This window comes from Cannabis sativa, chromosome 9 (genome assembly GCF_029168945.1).
Source record: "Cannabis sativa cultivar Pink pepper isolate KNU-18-1 chromosome 9, ASM2916894v1, whole genome shotgun sequence".
Taxonomy (NCBI): domain Eukaryota; kingdom Viridiplantae; phylum Streptophyta; class Magnoliopsida; order Rosales; family Cannabaceae; genus Cannabis; species Cannabis sativa.
In genome coordinates, this window is record NC_083609.1 from 5,036,552 (window position 1) to 5,052,757 (window position 16,206).

The following is a 16,206-nucleotide window of genomic DNA, read 5'->3' on the forward strand; positions in this document are numbered from 1 at the left end:
TCATGGATTCAGGGTGCTCATTTCATATGACATCAAATGAGAATTTATTGAGTTCTCTTACTAAAGAACACAATAACAAAGCCAGTAGCATCAAAGGGATTGGTACTATCAAGATTAAGGCTCATGTTGGACAAATCACAACCCTACACAAGGTCATATATGTCTCAGAACTTAAAATAAATTTGTTATCCATAGGCATGTTTGACAAACTTGGATACATAGTAGATATAGATGATGGTGTGATGAGAATCAGACAAGGGTCACAGGCCTTGATGCAAGGAAAGTTGAGTAATGGATTGTACTTCTTGGACTGAGACTTAATAGTTGGTTCTGCTGCACCAACTATTAATTTAGTAAGTGAAAATCAAATAAGAACGAGGCTTTTAGCACTTTTGAATAATAGAAGAAGCTGTTGGAAGGGAACAAGCTTAAAGTTCTAAGAACAAACAATGGACTTGAATTCTATTCAAATAAATTCAAACTATTTTGTGCTAAAGAAGGAATTCTGAGACACAAGACAGTGATTAAGACTTTCTAATAAAATATCTTGGCTGAAAGAATGAACAGAACACTACTTGAGATAGTGAGATGGTCGCTCCTAGGTGCTGGTTTGACAAGAAAATTCTAGGGAAAAGCACGCAACACAACATGTTACTTGATCAATAAATATCCTTTGTTTCACTTCTTATAAACATAGAAACTATACATGTTCATATATATAGCAGATCATATAATCTTTATATGACAGGAATTAAAGTACAAATCATGATCTTAGACATTTAGAAAGTTTCTCGATTTGTCACTATAAATTGGGGTTTATTTTAAGAAAATTTTGTACAGTTGTAAAAACGTATTGTGATTGTCTCCAGGGTTTCTATATGTTATAAATAGGACTTAGATTACAGTCAAACGTTCTCATCTCTTCTACTCTCATATTTTCATATATCTTAGTTTTGTGAGGAGAGCTTTTATAAAAACCTAGAGTGTTCAGTTAGGTTTTAATCTTTGTTTATTGTTCTTAAACTATTCTTAGAATAGATTGAAGAACTTCATAGAACAAGAGAATGGTCTTCAAGAGAAGATTTGTCAAAGTCTTACTTAAGGAGGAAATAAGCACTGACACATCAAAAGACAAAAGGAGTTCGTTTTTTGGTAGTGTTCAGAATTAAATTGACAAAGTAAATTACAAAAGATTGCGGTAGAACTTTACTGAGAGTCTTAACTTGTTTAAATCAATTGTTTGAGACTTTACTGGGCGTGACTCAGTAGACTAGTAGTGTTTGAAACTTTGCACAACTTATTTTTGTGTCTATTCTATTAGAGCAAGTTTGTATTTTGCAGTAAAAAATTTCTAATTTGTTATTGTAGATTCTTACAATCGCATTATGAAATATATTTTATCACTAAAATAATTTTTGATCATATATTCATGAGGAGGAGATAACTCATTTTTCCTTAACTCATAGCAAGAAAACTTACAAAATAATTATGTATATATGAAGAGAATGTATGTAAATATCGATTGATGTTTCGATAAATTCGATCGAGCAACAATCTTACATTTGAGAAGACATATAAGATCGATTAGAAAATCTCCACAGCCAGAAAAGGGACTTATTAATTGGCGCATGTGGATTATTTATTTTTCCTCTTTTCTCTAATATAATTTGAATATTCTTGAAGAAGTTTTAATTTCTTACTAGATAGATTGGTTAATTTGAAATTGGTTAAATGTTAATGGATATTCTATTGGGGAAATAAAAAGTTGGTTTAATTCTTTTATATGTACTTACTGTATTATAAACTTAATGAAAATAAAAAATTACCATAAATATGAACAATTAGAAACCAATGAGCAGCCCTGTTGGTCATTGTATTGCACTCTTAATTTCACACCATCATTACATAAAAACCAAGCACAAAACCAAAAATCCCTAATATCCCTACTCTTGTTCTTTGGTTACTGCATGGGATAGTGTTTTGATTATTGAACTTCACCTATTTCAGTAAGATGACCAATTAATTATAGGGCTTGCTCATGTCTTGTTAAAAACTAAACTGTTCCCATCAAAGATAATTTTTGTTCCACACAGGAATTAACCCAAGATTAATGGGGTTTTGGGTTGATTCTTGAAACTTATGAATTATGTTCTGCTTATTATTATAGGATGAAAAGGACAGAGACAATCCAAGTGCCAAATATCTTCACTCATAAGAAATACTACTACTACTACAAAAAGCAACAAAAACTAAAAGATATGCCAAAATGATTGATTGATAATGATTATCAAAAGATGCCAGAGAGAAGATTTGCAGCTGCAGAGATGGCAGCTCCGGTTATGGCACATTGAACCACTTGCTCATGTGAAGACTCCTCCGCCGTAAGTGCCAATGCCACCCCGGTCAGTGCTCCTGCAACTGCACTGTTTTTCTACACCAAAATTCCATAACCAAAACAAACATTAATCATTCTAATTATGCATAGTAATTACTACCTAATGCATATTGTTTATGTTTTAGACTCTAACCCAATCATGAGCTCCACGAGCTTCAGATAGTCCATAGGTGAGACCTGAATACACTCCAGCAGCCAGTCCTGCCATTGATACACCAATTAATACAAATTCAAGTAATTAAGAAGATCATGCTCGTGACTGACTCACCCCATTGTAATGATTCTTTTCCTGTGCCCTTCACCTGATAAGACAATTCATTATTGTTAATACAAAATTATGAATTGGTAAACATGGCATGTATTTATACAGAGAACTCACCATGGCTTCAATAGAACTTCTGTTTGTTTCACCTGAGAAAATCAACAAGAGTTACATTATCTACCAAAGTGTTGATTAAGAAGAGAATGGAAGAAATGAAACTAACCTCTGAGGTTTGGGAATCGACTCTTTTTGGCAGCTGATGATGAGACATCTGAAGTAATACCACCCACACTACTCCTAGAAGATGATGAATCAAGTCCTGCATTTATTTACTCACAAAACATACTAATTAACACCTTACTTATATATATATATATAAATATATATATATATATATATATATATGTATATGAGAAAGAAGAGGAGGATGGTAGTACCTTCGAAAGCAGTAAAATAAGCCTCACGAGACATGGCCTGAATAGCTCCAATCTGAAAGATTAAAAGAAAAGAGTACAAAGCAAAACATCATTAATTCACTTCTACATACATAATATAGATGTAAACAAAGAAGAGGGAGAGAGAGGAATGACCCCTGCTGCCTTGACGAAAGTATCAGCAATGCGATTGAGGAGAGGGTGGCCTAAGTCTAAGAAGCCACCTTTGTCAAAGCTCCTAAGCTCATCCATGAAACTCCTCTTATCCAAACTACCATTGCTATTGCTAGTACTACTATTCATGTTCATCTTTCCTCCTACTTCTCCCTCTAAACCCTCTTCTTTATCCTCTCTTGTTTTTTTATTGATTTCTTTCTTTATACAAATTACATTATTACACAGAGTGATATAGTTTCGACACGTGTCCAAGACTCTCACGTAGGTGTCTCATGCTCACAACAACAGTTGCAACTTCGTGGCACTCGTTGGGGGCTGCATCACCACGTGGCTTTCACTCTACTTCACAACTCCACACTATGAGCTCAATTTTACAAATGAAATTAGAGTTGAGAAACGTTAATTGTAAACTTAACAAATGATTGAGTATTGCATATTAAACACATTTAAACCTAAGGCTTACACAATCTCAACTAAAGAAATACCATTCATTCCAACACATTGATTAAAAAAAAAAAAGAGAGAGATACCAACACTGAACACCCACAAGATAAGATTTGCAAGTTGCAACATTAAGTTCAATAATTAATTAATTTACAATAATCTATATAAATGAAGTTCCAGTTCAACTACATTGGAGAAAAATTGGCCTCTACCCTCTTGTCTCAGTTACAACCACCCTTCCATTCCAGCACAAAACATTGCAACAAAAAAAAAAGTAAAGGAACACTATGCAAGGGCATTATATGTTGGTGCCCTTTCTCCTTCTTTCTCTTATATATATCTCTCTCTCATTCTCACTCTATTACATGTTTATATATTAGAGCTTAAAAGTACCTGGTAGTGTCAAAAGAAAGAGAAAAAAAAACAAGAGAATTGGATAAAAAGAAAATCAAATGCTGAAGAATGTTTTACAAAATGCAACACTACCAAACTCAGAAGCCGCAAAAGCAAGCTGAAAGGGGGTTGGTGTTCGGTTATATTAAGACAGGGCTTAAATGACATTTTTTCGGCCTCCAAACGGCTCTATACAGTATCTCTCCCTCCTATCCCTGATGGAGATCCTTAAACCTAAATAATTCATAACCCATCCCATCCCTCTTGATGCTTTTTCCCTTTTCCTTTCCTTTTTTTTTCTTTTTCGATTTTGTTTCGATCCACTGGCGACCGGCTTGGGACTGCATTCACGAGATTCAATTAACAAACAAGAATAGAAGACCCTGCTGACTGATTCTGTAGACCAAGTTAGGAGCCATTCACAGCCATTTCCGGCGAGGATTTGGGGGGTATCAATGCACACTCATCTCCACTCAACTGCCTATTTTCGGGTGGGGCTGCTACTTGTAAAAGCTCTGTACAGTTTTTAGAAGAAGCTGCTTCATCCTTCTCTCGGTGGTTCTCATCAGGTTCAATGCTGTTGTTATCAGGACAGTCTCTGGAAACAGCATGCTCATTCTCTTGATGATGATTTACTTCACCTGAACACTTGTTATCCTCATCAGCTGTGTGAGAAGATACAGGAACTGTGCTTGCAGCTTTATTGCAGGGTAGCACTGCCTGGCTTAGTGTCGTACACAAAGCAGCAAATACACTGTCTTTTGGTTTCGAGTTTTTACCTAATCGATGTTTCTTTCCTTGCTCAAGTTCTTTGTCCTTTAAGGGCAATTTCCGCTTCAACCTTAAGGGGTCAATTATTGTTCCTTCATCTTCATCATTCTCAGGTTGTTTCCTTGGTGGTGGTTTGTAGTCTTCATCATCCTCATCATCAGCATAATCAACCAGACCGACAGAGTTGGGACTACAAAAGTAGAAAACAATGCACAAAGTTTATAGCAGAGTTATTATTAAAAAAACATAGGGAAAAAAAACTGTTACTTATTTCCTTTTTTAGGATAAAATATAAAATACCTTGAAGGGGTGTAGGTTGAAGCAACTCCATTTGCTATAACAGGTTGAGATACTCCTTTTTTGTTGTTATTTGGCATTGATGCTGACGCAGTGTCCTCTTCATCACTATTTACATACATGGACAGTACTAAGCTCAGTTCTCTAAGTTGCAAAACTAAAAATCTTGTAATTTCAAACTGAAACAATATTTAATTTATACCTGTCCTCATTGAAATATTCTTCCTCTTCTTTCTCCAAAGCACGCTCATCAATTCTCTTTCTGGGCTCCGCCACTGTAACAGTGCTTCTGGCTCCACATGTCTCTAGACACTGCAGAAACACAAGTCAGTCCAAGCACTACTAAACCTACTATTAGGATAAGTTCAGCAAGGAGAGAATACCTGCTCATATTTCACTTTTAGAGATTGTATGGACGCCAAATACTCGAATTTTTCCAATTCATTCCAGAATGAATCAACTATATATTTAAGCAATGATTTCATGTTCTCCTGCATGCAACAGAAAATGTAAATACTAAATAGACTGACTGCACACATTTAAAAAAGTTGAAAAGAAAGGGCATAAGATAGGCACCTTCCGTATAAACTCAAAAAGGTCAAGAATGGCAGAGTTGAGCAAGTTATATCGATTGCCGTTGCGAACAAAAGCATCTACAATTGGCTTAAAAAGGTTATTTTTGGCGAAGTGATTTATCAGATGCTCATCCTGCAAGTTTATATATTCTTTTAATGCATTAGACAACTTGCAGAAACAACACAAGAATCATTTATGTTTAAAAAATAAAAAATCATGGTGAAGATTTTTTCACTCACCCAACGGGTAAGAGTAGAACGAATGAATCGAACAGCTGCAACAACTAAATATTTTTCCCTTCTTCGAGTCAGAAGCAAAACTTTATCTATCATATTACTTAGGAGAAAATTACACCTGCAGAAAACAGATGTAGAAGCAAGGGGCATGCGTTAAATGCCAATAGCATAAAGTTACATCAAAATGAATGCACAGAAATAAACTAAATCATTACTTTATTCTATAAGGATGGTGCAGAACACAAAAACATAGCAATTCACATATGTTCGACAAAATTTCAGGCTTCACGACATTCTGTCTTTCAACTCTTTCACCAGACCCTGAAGTTTTACCAATTGACTGAGCAACACCATCTGAAGGACATGATGCTGTTATGACATCAATTAACTGACCCAAATGCTTCTCATAGAAAATTTCAATAATGGTGTCCCTCTGCAACACAACAATAAAGCCAAAACACTCAGCACATCATACAAGTACAAACACCTAGAAGAAACAGAAAAACAAGAATTCTATCTTACATGACTGACAAGTTTTCCAACAATTCAGCAGAAACATAATAAACTACAAATCAACATTAAAAAAGTCACCTGCATATATAAAAAAAATATTGCATACCCAAAATGCAGAATCATCACATAAAAAAAGCATAAGTTTTCTGTCAATGAACAATTGACTTACTTTATAGCGAAAAAAAGTAATGTAATAAATTTATACATGTATATATAGATATACCCATGCTAATCTGTCACATTCAATGATATAATACAATTCTCAGCAAAAAAGATTGATATAATACAACTAGTGAACTTAAAGTTCCATTGGGGACAGCAAATAATTTTACAGACATCATCACAAGTTCTTGAATGAAGAATAAAGTTCATGACCTATTCAAAGCAAACTATTCTGTACGTATACAGAGTGAAAGAGCAAGACAGGTACCTGAGTTCCTGATAATGTAAATGAATCTAGAAGACTGCGAAGAATTTCAAGAAATTGGCAGTGCATATCATCCCCAAAATCTGTTAGCATTCCTTTCACCTGTAAGTAAATGACAAGTAACAAGTTAACATTGTTTCAAGTTATATGCTTCCCTGTTCTAAACGCACAGGCAATTACACACTATAATTATTAACATCAGTAAATCAAAACATCCAGGCAATGTTTACTAGTCCATTGTAAAAGAAATCCTAACGAGGAGCATTCACCAAAACCTATTTCCTAAATGTGTATTTACATCAAAGAAAAATATTCCCTTATTTCCGCTACAATCCCGCGTGTAAGTAATGAGCTAAGGTTGATAGGATTACCAACGCTGTTTTGATAATCCAGGGAGTTCAAGGGACTCTCCAGTACATGAGCACTGTTTTGCCTAACATGTCTTTTTATTTTTATTTTTTTTAAAAAAAATAAAGCCTAACTTATCAGCTCCAATCCAAACCAAGCCTCTATATCCCCAATTGCCCCCACCACCACAGATTTCTCGCACTTGCCTACGCTGACGTTGATTAGAAAATTCTCCACCAGTAGTAAATACTTTACCCCCACTACCCTCTAACAGATGTCTCACACTTACCAAAGCTGACCATTATTAGAATATTCTCTACCAGTTGCTAACTACTCAAGGCTAAGGTGCCAGTAATCCCTTGCTGCTTCTTGTGGATCCTTCTAACATAAGTAAACAATATTGGTGCTTACCATACTTCCATTCCATTTCTTTAACAGCCTAATGTAAAAGGATGAGAAAGGAAAACATTTCCCTTTATTTCAATTCCCTTAAAAAATCCCATTACAGATTAGTAACTGTGGCTTTATATTCATGCCTAAATTTTAAACTAATGTGTCTAAGATTTGTGTGCAACCAATAATGACAGCATGCTACATGAAAAAGTTGTCTGAACTCTGAAGATATGAGCTCAATAATAATGATGACATCCCACATGAATGAAAGACGGACCTATAATTTTTTTATTTTAGATGTCCAAATGAACATTCAAAACAAAATTTGGATATATAGGTTAATTGTATAATACAAATAACTAAACATTATAAATCCCAAAAATCTCATAAGTTCAAATCTATTCACTTTTGTCAGGGTTGTTCATAAAAACATAAAAGTAAAAAGAAAGTTAGCCCGAAAAAATTCCATGACAATTTAAATGTGAAACTTACCATTCATATCTCAAAACGTAATTTATTATTTCTTTCAGTTTTAAGACCCCCATTTTTCAAACACGTATAAATAACAAATTAGAAAAAGTTGCATGACTTCTGCCAAGGATTCACAAATCAAACATAGAAGTTTTGATGCATCCGTGATCTTGTAAGCAATAGCATACTTCTGAAACCTTAATAAAGTGCTTACCAGAAGTCCTAAAAGAGGAATTCCTTCTGGCCGAATAACAAAAGAACGCAGAAGGTTTGGATCCTGGTTTAAGAAAAGAATGAGGATATCTGTCCTGCATCAACCATAATTTCTTTTTGTAAGAACTACTGAATGAAAAAGGCAAAAGCCTTGAATGCAAATCATGACCATTAGTTATGTGCAGGCTGTTTATTACAGAAAGGTCAATCCTTAAATAGTCACCATTACCCAGTTAATACAAGCTTTTTGTCTTGACTCTGCAGAGCATCGGTCATGATGTCAAAAATGCCTTCATTCACAAGATCCCTGCAGATATTTATTTCCGAAATCTTCATTAGAAAAAAAGGTCCGAAGATAGGTAAAAGAAAAACCTGAATATCTTCACAACATCAATATTCTACTTTCGCTGGGACAAAAGTAAGAGCAAAAGTCAATCTACAAATTTAACATTAGTCACTTTCACCATCAGCTCATACCTATATAGACGAAGTTGTTGTACCATCTGCAGGCTCTTGCTTAGACAACAGAACTCATGCACAAAGTACACCTAAATTTCAACACCAACAAAAGGAGAAGCAGTACAGTGATTTTCATATCCCGAACTAGTTAAAAGAAAGACGTTTACAAAAAAAAAAAAACAATGATTACCAAATTCTTTTTAGATTCTTCTGAGGTGGTGGGTGACCTGATCCTGGCAAACAATTCCTGAATAAATGTACTATCATCCTTTAATAAAGAAACAACCTACAAACAAACATGATTAAAGGTTAAAATAAACAAAACGCGTAGATAAATGAGTGGTGTAATCTTGGCATTTATATGTAAGTAGCAAAATCTTACAACAGCATTGTTTGAATGAATTATGGAGTTGAGATTTCCAAGTGTCGTCTCATCCAATACTCTGGCCAAAATGACATCCTAAAAAAGTAACATTAAGTAAGAATGACAAAACCAAACAACCAACTAAAGAACCAAAAGGTTTAGCATAAAAGATCCCAACCTTCAAATAGCCAACTCGATATGTCTGGTGTATCTTCGAGAGGACCAATGGATCCTTGATAGGTATAGCCTGAAAAAGTAATGTATAAATGCACCTCTAAGAAGCAAATAACATAAACTCAAATAACAAGATATCACCCAGTCTTCATTCCTAAATCACTAAACTACAATCTTTCACTCAAAGGAAAGCAGACAGAAAATGTTACCTCCTTAAAAACAACGTGCTCTTTCAAAAAATTACGATGATTTTGGGCATGATGAACTTCAGGATCATCTGCATTTAATAATTAAGGACTGTTATTATCATCACAATCAAATGAGCAGCAAAAGCCACATTATCGACCAAAACACTTATGTCTGCACTATAACAAAATATAGGACACAAATGGTGTGTATAACATAACAAACAGTTGAGAAGGTTGAAGGGATTACAGATTAAAGGTGTATAAAAACCTCTCCCAACTCACTATTCCACATGCAAAGGGTTCAGAGGGGGAGAGAGAGACTAAATTATATAATCATAACTTATTATTGAAAACCTCAAAACAACATGATGGTATATGTAAAGTGACAATGACACCTAAGTATTTAAAATGGTCAGCAACCAACAGAATGTTTTCAGGAGTGGTACTGATGTCAATAGAGCTTACACTCAAGACAGCCTATAATATCCATGATCAATTCATCACCAAATATCTTCTCAAAGATCTGAGGACTATTGAGCATAACTGCAGAAAAAATACACAATCCAGTCAGTAGCAATTAAAGTAACGCATTTAAATAGCATATATGAGAGAAGAGCACTTACTGATCCCCCTTACTATTTTGTATATCATGTGTAGACCTTCAACGTTTTCCAAGTCTTCATACATCCTAAATTCAACCATCAGCTTCCGAAAAAATTCTTGCTGCATCAACCAATCTATTTATAAGAGCTCAAAAACAATACTAACCAATGATAAAAGACTAGTTGCAAAAATGAAAAGAAAATCCGCACTTAAAACCATTATAGCAAATGTTTTTTCATATCCTTTAGAGGTTAGTCATCAAAAATAATGAAAAGAAGAAAGGCCCACCAAACTCATCAACAGGAAAAAATATCTGAATCTGTAGATTAGGGAAGCATGTACAAGGCTTACAAGCTTACATCATTCAAGATAAGTTCTGTCAACCGCATCTGATCAGCAATACCACTCTCAACCAAAGTCTGCATAAGAACCAGATGCATTTAGATATTGACACAAAGTCTCCTCGGTAGAAAGAAATGGATCCAAATAACAATAATAAAATTACATGACTAGTAAATTATATCTCGCGCACACCATCATATTGACATTGCATGTGTAGATACACTAATGTCATATTTTATTAAGAATATGAGATTGAAAAAAATGCTGACCGTATGCTTAATTAACCACTGTAATAAACTGGTGTAAGACGAAGTGAAACTTAAACCACACAACCAATTGCGTGTGCAGCAATGCAGTATCATAAATAAATATCATAATCCCACAGTCAAATGAATAAAAATTCTTCAATCACCTAATCCCACGGTTATCAGTCATACAGATTCACACTTTCATCAGCTCATTATGACATCCAGAGAGTGAAACATCCAAACAAAGAAAAAATTTACTCTTCCCAAGGTAGGACTGAAAGAAGAAGAACTTGAAAAATGATTTCCATAAAAAACTATCTATTCAATGTTCTAAGCTTTAAAAATAGTGAAAACACAATAAGATTAAGAGTAACAAGTACTACAAGATACAAAAGGGGGGAGAACACCATTAATACCTTAAGTATTAAGGGAAGTGTGGATGGTGCAACTGCCGGCAGCTCCCTCAACTCGCTATTTGGACCATGAAATGTATCATCTGTATACAAAATTATATATCCAGTAAAACGTATGTCCATGCAAAAAATACTACACTTAATTAGAACTCAGGTCTGTCATTATTCTGTTCTTTTTGCAAAAACTGCCGAAGAAACCTTGTTGCCCAATAAGAAAATAATGAGAAATAGATTTGAGGAACACCATTAGTGAAACCAATTTGTCAAATAGAAAACATCTGACCTTCTACATTAGACATTAATGTTTTCTTATTTCTGGAGTATATTTATTGAAATGTAACCATATAATAATATTGCATTTATAACCAGTCATACTCACTAACGACAATAACATATTCATTACTGAATCAAATAAAAGCAAGCAGAACAGAAAATGGAATTTTTGGGAGGTAGATGATAAATTTAGTAGCCTTAAATTGTCTTTCACCCTTAATCTAAACAAAATTCTCCAATCATTGCTGAAATGCTACTATTAAGAAATACATGATTCAAGTAAAAAAAGAGATGAAAAAACTAAAGAATATCCATTGGATTATCTGGCCTCTATCATCAAATGTTTCGTCATCATAAGCAACATTATAAAACAGATATCAAATAGAGAATAAAAAAAATACTTACTGTTAAGAGAATGGAAATTCATATTTCTTTGCACATTGCAGATATGGTCCCTATATATACATAACACCAATGATGATAAGTAAAGTCAAGTTCACGAAGAAATAGAATAAATGAAAGATAACATAGGAAATTAACTGTCCAGCAGAAAGAGACAAAAAAACAAAGAATTTCTTTTGATAACCGGGAAAAGAACAAAGAATTATAGCTACCATATGTAAGCACAGCCTGTTGTCTCCTGAAAGCTTAGTGCTAACTCTGAAGAAAATTCTGGGTCTCTCCATGAGATAATTGTATCTTCCAAACAAAAGAGAAAATAACATAGAGTTTAGTACAAATCCATGTCAACACAATCTCAGCTATGACAAAGGATAGAAAACAGTGACCAGCACACAAATACCTTCTTGTTTTCTATAAATATCATCTGCACTAATACGATGCAAAAGCAATGTCTCATGATCTTCCTCATCGAAAACAAATAAACCAAGCTCTTCCGATCGCTGTGTTATAATGATATTCTCATTCAGTCATTATACAAACAATTTAAAGCAATCACCAAAGATGCCAATTTCAAAGGGCTGTGCAATTCTTTAATACTAAATATGCATAGACATGCTTAAACACAGATCAAGGAAAAGAACCAACCTCCAAATAGTCAACAGTGACATGCCCAGTTCCTTGATCATCCCACTTTCCATCATCATTCAAACGGTACACCTTAACACGCTGAAATTTATGTCCAAAAACTGGGTTAGATAGTCACTTATATTTAATAGTATCACTGTAGTAGAAAATATCAAGAGAAAAGGGTTTAAACACAAATATTTGCACAAGCAAATAAAGTATTGGGAACAAAATATACATACAAGAAAAAGAATTAACCTGTCACAAAATATACATAGTATAAAGATAAATATTAGTGCCATTTAATTCAACTGCGATAACGTTACAACAAGTAGAATGAACAAGGAAATTTTAATTTGTCCACTTGGCATATTAAAATTATGTCAACATTTTAAACAACAAATAGCAGAGAAGAAGCGTAATATAATCAAGCTCAAGCACAATGAAATCCATACGATGAATATAAGTAAACCAACTCAGATTAAAGTGAGTTATTCTATGAGATTGCCTTCTACTAATGGTAATGGATCACATAACCAACTAATCAACAAACTTCGTGGAATGAACTTCACACAAGGTGACATTAGTGCCAAAATATATATAAGTGAACAAATAAATGCCAAACAAATAGAATGCACAGGAAAAATATAAGTACAAAACCAACTCGGAAAGCTCCAGTTTCCTAACTATTAAAGCATAAAACAGAGATTCAGTAAAAGCCGTAACCAAAAATTCCCTGCATTACTGCTTTGAGAATCTTATGTAAAGCGTATCCTTTTACATGTCAACTCACATAAATGGGATTCCTTTAACATACTGTGACCTAGATTTTGAGAATCCTAATACAAATTTGATATTGAAATTGTCCTAAAAGCTCAACACCACTGATGAACATCTTTGCTGCATAAGCTAATTAACTTTTCTGACAATTTGGGTTGAAAAGCTTGAGAGATAAACACACGACACCATAACCTTTATAGAGGAAAACGTAATAGTCCGTAAGACAAGAAAAAACGCAAGAGCTTGCTACCAAAACAATTACAAATTCTATGTGCCACACTACTCTTCTGTTGCCTCACTACTGCAACGATTTATACTACTGAAGCAAAAGCAATAGATAGCAGCAATTTACTCTAAGAAGCTAAAAACCAATTAGGATATACTAACAGTGGACAAATAAAAAGAACTCAGCTCTAACTTTGCTAAATTCACAAAGTACGGACGAACCCAAAAAAAAAAACCAATAATAATTAAGACTCGAAAACGCAAACCCAAACTCCAAAATCACCTAATACAAAGAATTACCCGCATCGACTCAAATTTTAGGGCAAGGTTTCAGAAGCTATCCAATCAAAGTAACACCACACTAACCTGCATCGAACTAGCGTTTGCCTGTGATTTCTCCGGCGCGCCCATTCCAGCTCTCGCGTACCGGATTCGAATTCGAATAGATTGAAATCAAGGGATACAAAAGCGTTTACACGAATTAGGGTTTCGAGAGGGAAGACGAGAGAGAGAAAAATGGCCAAAAAAAAAGGAGGAGGAGATTACAGTATAAGGTACTAATAGAAAACCCTAACCGCCATTAACGTAGCAGTGTGAACCTTCGCTTTTCTCTCTCTCTCTCTATCTTCTCTCTCTCTCTCTCTCTTCTTTTTATTCTTCTGTGCAAGTGTCTCGGTCCCCGACCTTCAACAAGGAAGAAAAGTAAGAAAATACTATTACGCTTGTTAGAGAACTCTGAATACCCAAACTAACCTTACTCTTTTCATTTATTTACCAAAATACCCTTAACCATAAAATTCAATCAGCGAATATCTCCACGCGCTTACCCCGGAGAAGAAGAATCAAGGAGGATGGTGGGTCCCTCACCGGGCTGTGTTGGAACACACGCACGGTTGCTCGTGATTGGTTGGAAGCTAGGACCGTGTGTGACACGTGGAACGTTTTCTTAGGTGGCGACGGTTCCGACCATTAATATAACGCCACGTTTAACTTTGAATGAGGTAGCACCGAACGAGGGCTGTGATTTTAGTACGGCGGCTTAGGCAAAATCTTTGGGGATTTGGATTTGTTAGGATGAGAGAACTAGAAGTGACACGTGGCTTGATTTGATTAGGTGTTTTGAGAATACTAGTGAGGTGCATCACAACTTATCAAGTACTGCACCACTTGACTGAAAGTTTTACAGGACTTGTTGAGTTGGTGCTGATCAAAGAAACACGTGGTTATGTTTTTTATTTTTTTTTTAATTCAAAAGTGAAAAAAAAAAATTAAAAAAAATAAAAAGTTTGTTAAAAATTAAAAAAAAATACTTTCCAAAAAGAATAAGATGTACTCCAAATAAATGCACTTTTTTGTATTTTTTTTATCAACACTCTTTTATATTCTATTTAAGTATATTTAGTATTTTTGCTCATCCACCTATTATTTATGTATTATTTTATGTTTGAATTTTTTAATTTATTAAAAATAATTTTTAAACTATTTATAGTATTATAAATTATTTTTTCTATTAAATTTTATCACACTTAATAAATAAAATAATAATATGGCTATTTAATCCGTTGTTACGTTAGTATTATGTCAACGTCATGTATGTAATTAATTTGAAAAAAAATAATTTAAAATTTTTTATGTAATTGTTTTAATTATTAATTAATTTTAAGGTTAATAATTTTTTTAAAAATACATACTTTTTATTATTTTTTTAACGTTAAATTATACACGTGGTGTTGATGTGGCAATTAGTTAAGTAATTATGTCATCATTTTGTTTGGCATGTATGACAAAATTTGACAAAAAAAACTAATTTATAATAAAGTATATAGTTCAAGGACTATTTGTAACGGGTTAAAAAGTTATGTGGGCACAATAATACATATGTCATAGTTTGAAGATAAAAATCCTAAATAGTATTTATTTAACTCATTTTGTTATATATACGATGATGAATAAAAAAATTATAAATTTCTAAAATTTTAAAATAATTTATAATACTGAGAAAAAAATTAAATGATTTTAATTTTATTTTATACATAAAATAAATTGTACAAATTTTATTTACAATACTATAAATTATTTTAAAACTTTTAAAGATTTATATAACTACAATATATATTATTAAACAAAAATATAATTAGAATTATAATGTGGAAAATGTGAAAAATGTATCAATACACCTAATTTATTAGAGATGCATGCACCTAACAAGATCATTCTTAATCTACAATTTTGTAGATTTAGAAAAATAAATAAATAAATAAACCTTTAAATGTTGTAAAACTAGATTTTTATTGAAGATTATTGAGTGTCAAACTAAGTTGTATCTTGGAATTGTATATGAATTGTTAAGACTTATGATTATATCATTTTTTTATGACAACTTATAATTATAATAGTTGAAATTAATGATTTTTTAAAATGTATTAGATTAGTGATTTTTAAATCATGAATGACATCAATTCAATTGAAAAAAAAATAAGATAATATGGAAAGATATTGGGTTTAAGTTTAATGTAAACACACATGAATACAAGCACAATTATTTATTAATTTTGAAGAAAATTGTTTATTTTTATTTTTTTAAATCAGAAAATTGTTTATTAATGATGGTATTGTATAACTCAAAAAAAAAAAATGATGGTATTGTATATGTTGTTGAATATATATCATTAGAAAATATATTAATTCAAAGATCTTTTTTAATAAAATGCTTTTTTAGGTTGTTTACAATATAATATTTGTAGGCATATACTCAATTACA

The 16,206-nt window shown here is 33.0% G+C and overlaps 2 protein-coding genes across 7 annotated transcripts; both read right to left on the reverse strand.

Annotated features, from left to right (window-relative positions):
* Nucleotides 1-2,137: 2,137 nt before the first annotated feature.
* LOC115723210 (outer envelope pore protein 16-2, chloroplastic) lies at nt 2,138-3,761 on the reverse strand. Of its 2 annotated transcripts, none has more exons than XM_030652646.2 (7): nt 3,248-3,761; nt 3,095-3,146; nt 2,881-2,976; nt 2,775-2,806; nt 2,664-2,697; nt 2,529-2,596; nt 2,138-2,431 (listed from the first exon to the last, which is right to left on the reverse strand). In XM_030652646.2, the coding sequence occupies exons 1-7, from the start codon at nt 3,398-3,400 to the stop codon at nt 2,288-2,290; spliced, it is 579 nt and encodes a 192-aa protein (XP_030508506.1). In that variant the 5' UTR covers nt 3,401-3,761; the 3' UTR covers nt 2,138-2,287. The 2 variants fall into 2 exon arrangements, with proteins under 2 accessions (XP_030508506.1, XP_030508507.2); XM_030652647.2 differs by having other exon boundaries at nt 2,138-2,423; nt 3,248-3,449.
* Nucleotides 3,762-3,819: 58 nt separating this feature from the next.
* Nucleotides 3,820-14,164, reverse strand: LOC115723209 (uncharacterized). Of its 5 annotated transcripts, XM_030652643.2 has the most exons (24): nt 13,812-14,164; nt 12,462-12,542; nt 12,217-12,316; nt 12,029-12,113; nt 11,820-11,869; nt 11,145-11,224; nt 10,498-10,557; nt 10,159-10,258; nt 10,001-10,078; nt 9,557-9,624; nt 9,352-9,420; nt 9,192-9,269; nt 9,000-9,095; nt 8,828-8,898; nt 8,580-8,657; nt 8,352-8,445; nt 6,929-7,027; nt 6,201-6,418; nt 5,989-6,103; nt 5,750-5,881; nt 5,557-5,664; nt 5,376-5,485; nt 5,177-5,281; nt 3,820-5,066 (listed from the first exon to the last, which is right to left on the reverse strand). In XM_030652643.2, exons 1-24 carry the CDS (start codon nt 13,854-13,856, stop codon nt 4,514-4,516), a joined length of 2,673 nt encoding a protein of 890 aa, XP_030508503.2. In that variant the 5' UTR covers nt 13,857-14,164; the 3' UTR covers nt 3,820-4,513. The 5 variants fall into 5 exon arrangements, 4 of the variants coding, with proteins under 4 accessions (XP_030508503.2, XP_030508504.2, XP_030508505.1 ...); XM_030652644.2 differs by lacking the exons at nt 11,145-11,224; nt 11,820-11,869; nt 12,029-12,113; ... (1 more) ...; nt 12,462-12,542; nt 13,812-14,164 and having other exon boundaries at nt 10,490-10,554; XR_004012916.2 differs by lacking the exons at nt 3,820-5,066; nt 5,177-5,281; nt 5,376-5,485; ... (1 more) ...; nt 5,750-5,881; nt 5,989-6,103 and having other exon boundaries at nt 6,280-6,418; nt 8,352-8,440; nt 13,812-14,144.
* Between the last annotated feature and the right edge of the window lie 2,042 nt (nt 14,165-16,206).